This window comes from Coenobita brevimanus, chromosome 63 (genome assembly GCF_032717465.1).
Source record: "Coenobita brevimanus isolate Jiangsu-jjx chromosome 63, ASM3271746v2, whole genome shotgun sequence".
NCBI classification, from domain to species: Eukaryota; Metazoa; Arthropoda; class Malacostraca; order Decapoda; family Coenobitidae; genus Coenobita; species Coenobita brevimanus.
In genome coordinates this window covers 27936162-27944707 of record NC_137016.1, presented here as the reverse complement: position 1 = coordinate 27944707, position 8546 = coordinate 27936162, and the positions used below count along the sequence as shown (strand labels likewise).

Genomic DNA, 8546 nt, shown 5'->3' with positions numbered 1-8546 from the left:
CCACCCTACCTGCCTCCCACCTGGGGCGTTTTCGCTCTGACTCATCTGAACACCCATGGGCACGCCATCCCAGTAGGGACGTTGATGTTGCCATCACTAGCGGTTGGGCCACACACAGGCCTCGGAAGTCACCTGTACCGTTTGGGTATGATGGAGCACCCTTGGTGCCAATATTGTCCTCAGGTTGAAGAAATCATAGTATTCGCACACTTTTGCGGGATCGTTTGGCACCTCTGGGAGTTTTCAATTTCTTTCTCCACACCCTCCTGGGAGGAGGTGCTGGGGACCCTTGGTTACGACAAGTCGTGCGGTGCACGTCTGATTTTATCCGAAAATCTAGGCAGCTGTCCCGTATATAACGTGAGGCCCAAAATAGTTTGCATTGGAAGGGCATTTGGCTGCGGCCCTTAAACAAGAAGAAGAAGATAGTTGTGCGACTCCGTAGCGCAGCGCTTCTGCAGAGTGCAGGCTGCTGTTTCATAACAAATATGGCGTCAGTTGCGACGGCTACTGTAAGAGCTGCTAAAGGAAGGCGATTGATACCCACCAGGGCAGCTCTTGTCCTGGTAAGAATCGTGAATGATCTGTTCAGAATGTTGAGATTGGTGTTTGTCGTCCAAGTTTTTGTTGACGCCTTCACCCAACCAAATTTTGTCTCCTGACAAGATGACCTTTTTCTTCCCTCTTGCTTTTTATTTACATGACTGAAATGTTTATTGTTGTAAATGTATAGAGAGTACATATACAACCGGAGGTAGTGGGTCTTGCCACTACAGTACATATACGGTACAATAGTAGGTAGTGGGTCTTTCAACCATAATGGGTCTTGCGACTACAGTACCTATACGGTATAAATGGGGATTTGGGTCTTGCCACAATAGTACATATGTGGTACAGCAGGAGGTAGTGGGTCTTGCCACACACACCCTTTAACAGTCAGTGGTTACAAACTTGTGCGTTCAGTGGGTTGTACAACAAAAAGAGATGGTGGGGCTTGCCACACACACCGTCAGCAAACAGGAATGTAGATGTAACAGTGGATATAGTATATACTATAAAATATAAGGAAATTCATAAGGTATATCACTTAGAAGAGAAATGGGTCCCGTCCACACAAGTGGGCAGTGCCTGATGGGCACTGCCCCGTGAGCGTATATCCCTCGCTTCTTTAGCAGTGTTACCAGATTGAGCAGTTTCTGGCGGCCATTGGTCACTACCGGGCACACTTGTTGGTCAATTTTTACATGTTGCCCTCATCTGATTTTTTCATCCAACCTGAGTGTTTCCTGTTGTTTTCGGTGTGATTCGATCGATTTTGACCTTCGTTTCTATCGCAAGTCGCTAGTTTTTGTTGAACGCGGTTGAAAGGACCGGTCCAAATCAACAAAAATCACACCAAAAACAACAGAAAACACTCAGATTGGATGCCTGTTATCACCTGAAATGTTTTATTTTGCGGTTCTTCCCTCTCCCCCAAAGAATACTGGGGGACCTGTGGGAAACCGGGGTTTTGGGTGGGGGGAAAAACGCAAAAGTGAGTGATTTCCTACTGGAACTGTTATCAAAATCAAACGAAAAACACTAAAATCCTTCAGAAGAAAATAATTTTAAGCTCCTTAGGGAGTTCATGTTTCCTAAGTGGGGGGCATTGCCCCCCAGACCCCCCAACCCTAGCTTTGCTTCCTAACCCCCCATGACATTAACCAAACCTCATCTAACCTAACCTAACCGCGTGTAAATAAGAAATAATGCATTTACTTAGCAGTTTACAGTTCCTCGTCTGCATCTGAAGAGTCGTCTGTAGCTGTAACGGCAACTGGTGATGGGCGACAGCACAACACTTTCTGATCCTCACGTAAAATGAGATTTTTGCCTTGATTCAGGTACTTTGTTCCTGTTGATGGTAAAATACCATGCGATTGCACAAAGGCTACAACTTTATCTTCTTGCTGGTAGAACTGTGAAATAGCAGTGAAGTACCGGTAATAAATTTTGCAGGCTTCCCAGTCCATGGTTGGAGACGAACTGACTTTCAAATCTTGCAGGCCCTAGCATGGGGCATTTGAAATTATACTTTGTGATTGGCTGATTCATGTGCTATGCATGCACTTTATCCACCCACACACCAACGAATGCACACAACTGTCCGACCATGGCAGGAAAACTCTCTCCCATAGAAAATTTCATTCATTCATTGCCAGACGCCATGTATCCCAAACGGGGTGGCCAATGGCTTAGAGTTAATTGTTTTACAGGGAGGGGCACTAATCCTCCACCAACCCCACTTGACACGTAGGGATGCCAACAGCATCTGGTGTTCCCAGGCAGTCACCCATCCAAGTACTAAGCAGACCCAAACCTTATCGTTTGGTGACATAATATATGTAGGATGTACGATGTTTTATATATACAGTAATATAAAACAATTTCACCCATTTAGAAACCTAACAGAATGGAGGCACCCTAGGATTATGATGTAGAATATTCAGGTGCTGTATGCAGATGTGGCTGAAACAGATCTAAATCATGACGGGTGATTGGGGTTCTTGCCTACCTAGGCAATGGTGCGTGAAGACTGAGAGGATGTGAAATATGTATCAGCGTCCCATGTGTGACATTCAAATAAGTGCTGGTGCCCTGATTAATGAGCAACACATCGGCCCAGACTATACTCAATTCAACAAGTCCGACACCATCAGGAATGACATCAATGCCTCAGATGTTGATGACCTTACAGATATGGTGCCAGACAGGGTGAAAATGGCATATAGCCTGATTGTTTGTTGTACCCAGGGGTTATGGCCTCAAAAGTGTCCTCTGAGGTACATCCAACACCCACACGGCATATAATAAACATTTGTGATAAAAGTCATAAAAATGTAAATTCCAAAGACATTATTCAATAGAAAAAAATAGTAAAAAAACAACCACATGACTGTCACACGCACGGGCCGAGTGCATGTGATGGCTGGAACGTCCCCCCTTTGTGACATCTCGCCGTTCACCTTAAGTGCCTGTTGTGGGTTCACACGGTACACCCTAGGGCCAGGGCATAGCTTTTAAGACCACTTCTTAGCGACCCCCTGGACAGATGCCCATCCCCACACAACCACCACACGCATGGCGAATCGACATCAAATTGACACAAATTGGCGGGGAGTGTGTGTGTGTGCACTATTATAAGTACCCAGCCACCCAGACTTCACACGAAGAGAGACAGTGAGAGGGAGGGAATGGGGGGGGGGACATTTACTCAAATTAGCCAGTGAAAACACCTGAAATTCAGTACACTAAATGATACGATAATGAACCATACCATGTAAGGGCTTGGCAAATTTTTACGGCCGGATACCCAATCCTGACATCAACCCTCCCCAATTTATCCGGGCTTGGGACCGGCATTGAGTTAAGCTGCCTTTCTCCTGGGATCAAACGCAACTCAATGGCTGGGTTATAGAAAATAAGAAGTGTAATAAATTGCATAACTCATCAACGGTTGATTTAAGATGTAAGTGTCATAGAAGAAAAAATGAGTAGAATTTAAAGTATAAAGTGAGTTAGCCACTTTTGTTGTCAGTGAGTTGGGTGTAAGTACGAAATAATACCACCTATCTGTGATTGTGATTGACGGAAGTAAATCGCGTGTAACTCGTTTATTATCATTTTGTGAGAGAAATGTCATAGAAGGAAAGATTCTTAGAATGACTAATTCTACTAGAAAATGTTAACGAAAAGTCGGCAATCGGATGAGGGCAACGTGTAAAATTTGACCCACTTGTTTTGTTTCACACAGCAAGCATTGCTTCAACAACGGGCAAAGGTGTAATAGATGGTTTGTCAGTGGTTTCCCTGCTTATGACTTCATCTATGCTTGTGCCCGCCAGCCACCTTCTAAATGTGTGAAATGTGATTTGGTATCAGTGTTTGCCTGTCGGGCACTGCCTGCTCATGTGGATGGGACCTAAGAAATAGTAACTGGAATCAGTTTGTTGCACAGTTCCAGGTCAGCTTTCTTCTGTGATGATTCTTCTGCAAATAAAAAATAAGTAAGGTATTGTGGGGTCTCAAATGTGGTGTTAAGGCTTTGGAGACATTAACACCAACCTAGCTTTTTCTTTTTCTGTAATGGTGAAAATAAACAATTGCATTTTAGGGATTAACCTACCCAAATGCCATATATAACCTAACCAAGGGTAGATCTGTGTCATTCGAGCCTGAGACCAATTTCCAGTCTCACCCTAAGTCATTGGCAGAATTCATCTTGACTCTGGTTTCTAATTTGAAAACATGTGACAGATCCACTTCCAGCCCTCTGATTGGCTGAATCAAAACCATAATGTGCCAGTGAAAAAAGTGTGTAACCATTATGCACCACCAAGTAACAAACATGCATTGCTTTTAATGGATGAAACATAAGCAAACCCCCAGCACATGCACACATTAGAGACCCCACAATATCTCACTTATTTTAATTTGTGGAAAGAAACATAACAGAAGAAAGTTGTCTTAGAACTGTGCAACAAATTGATTCACTGTTCTTGTCTGACATGGTGATCGGTGCTTTTCTTTAAACTTCACTGATTTCTGTTAGCATTATTTCGTAGGAAACTGGTGTTCTAGTTTTGTAAACATTTTCTAAGAAAAGTAGCACTAGGGTAGTACATAAGTATAAGCATAGTGGCACTCACTTTAGCCCGAGTTATGTGAGTCAGTAAATGATGGCAAAAAGACATCCACTGACACGTACCTTCTCTCTCTCTCTGTAATTACTGGTAATTATATACCAAGTGGGCATGGCCTTTCCATATTTTCTATTGAAGTGAGTCTTTCACAGGTTACTTGTTATTATTCCTGGATTACCACAGCTACTGGGGAGTTTTATAAACTTACCGTTGAAAGCTATAAATGAGGATTTAGATTGCGTAAAGATTTTGCTGACATCTCGCAGTAGCTGGCCATATTTACTGTTCCTAACACACATTTTTAAATTTGAAAGCTGGCTGTCAAATGCAAGTGAGGCTAGGTTGGATTAGGTTTTGTTTTGTTAGGTTGAGTTTGGCTAAATCATTATTATTCACTCATAATTTGGTTAAATCATAATTATTTTACAAGTTGCCAATATGCAGTTTAGGAATATTACCACCATAAATGCATAGTACAGTACTCATCAAAATTATTCAGCGTTGTCCGCCGGGCGCGCAATACTTATGGCCAAAAAAGAATCACCCATTTTTGGGGGTAAAAATTGAGCCACAAGTAGCCTGAGGCTTTCCGACGCCCTGGTTGGTTCCCGCCTCAGTCGCCCACGAGCTGCCTGAGAGAGAGGAACTCCGCCGCTTGTCCCTCTCAAATTGCGCCATTTTTTACTGAGTGTCCCACAGTGTTTTGGGGTTCACCACTTTGTTATGGCACCTACCCATGAACTATCGAGTGAAATCATATCCCAGATCATTACTCTAAAGGAGGCAGGCCACCAGACAAAGGAAATTAGTGAATTGGTTGGTGTGGCACGATCGACAGTGCGTCGTTGGTGTGCGTGGTTTTGGTTGGAAAACAGCGATGAAGTTCCCACAAAGAAACCGAGGTCTGGTAGGCCTAGGAAAACTTCCCCAAGGTCTGTTAATGTTTTAAAACGTGCAGTGGAGTTTAATCCTCGTGTGAGTGCAAGGAAAATTAAGGAGAGCAACCCGGAAGTGTTTGGTGAGGTGTCTGTGAGAACAGTGTCTTGTAGGGTGCATGAGCTTGGTTACACAAGTCATAGGTCTGTGAAAAAGCCTCTTCTCACCAAGAGCCAGAGAATTCGTAGACTTGCCTTTGCTAATAAATATCTAAACTGGGGTGAGGAGCAATGGTTGTCAGTGTTGTGGTCTGATGAGGCAACGTTTATTGTTACCTGTAACAGAGGAGCATGTGTGTATCGACGCAAAGGTAGTGACCCACTCGACCCACGGTATGTAGAATGCGCAGTTAAACTTCCTGATTCACTCATGGTGTGGGCTTGTTTCTCGGGTCAAGGTTAGGGGAAGCTTGTTGTGCTTCCCAAGAATGTTAGAGTGAATCAGGATGTTTACCTGGAGCTTCTGTGTGGTCATTTACCAGACTCATTCGAGCTAACAGGTGCACGAGCATTTCAGCAGGATGGTGCACCCGCTCACAAGGCCAAATTGGTCACCAATTGGCTTCATGACTGCGAGGTATCATTCATGACAGACTGGCCAGGAAATAGCCCAGACCTCAACCCGATTGAAAACCTCTGGTACCTGGTAAAGAAGAGTCTCCAAGGGAAGGACGTTAGCTCTCTGCCTAAGCTGGAAGCTGCCATTCATGACTCCTGGGACAAAATACCCCTCTAGCACCTCAGGAGCCTCGCCCTTTCACTTCCAAGACGTCTCAGGTCCGTGAAGAAACGTAAAGGCTACCCTACGAAGCACTAAAGGTAAATAAAATGCATTATTTATATGTTTTTTCAATGTTGAAAGGTTTGTTTCTTAGGAGGGACGCAGGGCGCTCAATAATTCTGACGAGCACTGTATATGACCTAAGAATGATAACAAACCAACATAATCCCATTCGGAAATTGATATTTACGGAGATAATGAATTAACTTATAATTTCCCCAAAACCATACCTTGAATCTTCACTTGGCCAGTCCGTGTAAAAAATGCATGCATTCGTACATGTGTTTCTCTTTCCTTCGACTGGACATGCGTCTGCTAGGTCTGTTTTATCCACTCATAGGCATACTTTAGGTCACATGATGGTATTCTACCAATCACTTTGAAGCACGGTCTTTGATTCCTTTTGGGTAGAAAATTCAAATGTTTCTCGCCATTTCTTCTGAAGAAGAAGGACATGATCTGGGCCTCGGGTGTAATATTGATTATTTATGCGTTAATAAGCGTTTCCAGTTGGTGTTTTTTATGCGATTTGAGTGATTTTTGCTTGTTTTCTGTCGAAAGTGCTTCATTTCAGCTCCTCATCCAGTCAGAGTTCATGATTGGAAATGAGGTAAAATAAAGTATTTCTGACAAAAATGAAGGTCATCAAATCTTGTCAAAAACTACCAGAGATAAATATTGTACAACCTGGACCATTGTATCTCTAAGGTAAGCATTCCACTGCAGCAGGTTAGGTAGGTTAGGTTTGGTTAGATCAGGTCTGTTAGGTTAGGTTAGGTTTGGTTAGATCAGGTCTGTTAGGTTAGGTTAGGTTTGGTTAGATCAGGTCTGTTTGGTTAGGGTATCCATTTGTGCAGTAAGTTTTCTGGTGGTTTTTGATGTGATTTGAGTGATTTTTTGCCTTCATTTTCTGTCGGTTAGGTTAGGTTAGCTCTGCTTGGTTAGGTTAACTGGTTGCGCAGTATATTTTTCTGGTGTTTTTTTATGCGATTTGAGTTATTTTTGCCTTCATTTTCTGTCGAAGATGCTTCATTTTACCTCCTCATCGAAAGTTCATGATTGGAAAAGAGGCAAAATGAAGCATTTCCAACAAAAATGAAGGTCAAAATCACTCAGATCTCATCAAAAACTACCAGAAAAATATACAGCACAACCTGGAGGTTGTATTGGCAACTTGTAAAAATTTACCAGTTTCTCATTTCTCTGACACGAAATACACTAACGCGTCCAGTCAGAGCAACGGTTGGTAAACAATGTGGCCAAAGTTGACTGAATTCAGTCAGTCTGAGTGATCATTGGTAAACATTGCTGTGGGTGACCTGGCCTCTTTCTTAAATACCCCCAAATAGGTATATTTAGTAATTTTCCAATCACTTCCTGCACTCACAGGGGAACAGTTAATTATCTGTGTTGCTTATGTACCAAAATTAGTTACTTTGAGAGTGTGAGTTTGTTATAACATAGGTGGAATCATCATGTGTGGTAAATAATTACTGAGACTATTTGTTAAGGCTATAAAATAATTTTTGGCATCCTTACGGTACGATACATTATGCCACACCACGCAAGGCATTCTGAATCAACTCCTGAATTACGGTGCGTGGTTGGTATCCCTGGCCCTGTGTTGCTGGTGTGTGCTGATTCGTCTGCTGATGATGAAATCCAGTGGGAGAGGGAGAGAGGTACAGGGGTACCAACCACACCATGTTTTCTCACCTTCTGTAACAGTGATCATTGCAAAGGGTATCAGAGCAAGGGATGCTGAAAATTTTTTGAGAGGGTGTACATCACTGTACATGTCCCTTTATTGGTACAGTAGTGCTTACTCTTACAGTGGCTTAAGTAGTATAGTAAACCCTCGATATGCCAAACTCCCTTTTAACAAATATAGGTTTTAACGACTGCCATGTGCTGTCCGAATGTTGTGTTCATTTAATGAATTGTGTTTGGTAAAAGAATGGACACGCAGGAAACACAGACCAGCATAGCGTCCCCCCTCTCCCACACACACACACGCCCTTCCACATCCCGCAGAACACCACGTAAGTTTACACACAAGCTAGTAAATAGAGCATTTATTGAGAAAAAAAGCCATTCAGATCTAGCTGTATGTTACTGTGTGTGAGTGTATGGCCGAACAACGCTCAG

The 8546-nt window shown here is 43.0% G+C and overlaps 1 protein-coding gene across 2 annotated transcripts in view; it reads left to right on the top strand.

Annotated features, from left to right (window-relative positions):
• Window positions 1–424: 424 nt before the first annotated feature.
• MagR (Iron-sulfur cluster assembly 1 homolog MagR) overlaps window positions 425–8546 on the top strand; it is a 54472-nt gene continuing 46350 nt past the window's right edge. For both annotated transcript variants that reach the window (XM_080276013.1, XM_080276012.1), the window contains exon 1: window positions 425–566. In XM_080276013.1, coding sequence (XP_080132139.1) covers window positions 489–566 — 78 coding nt within the window. In that variant the 5' untranslated portion in view covers window positions 425–488. The remainder of the gene's footprint in view (window positions 567–8546) is intronic.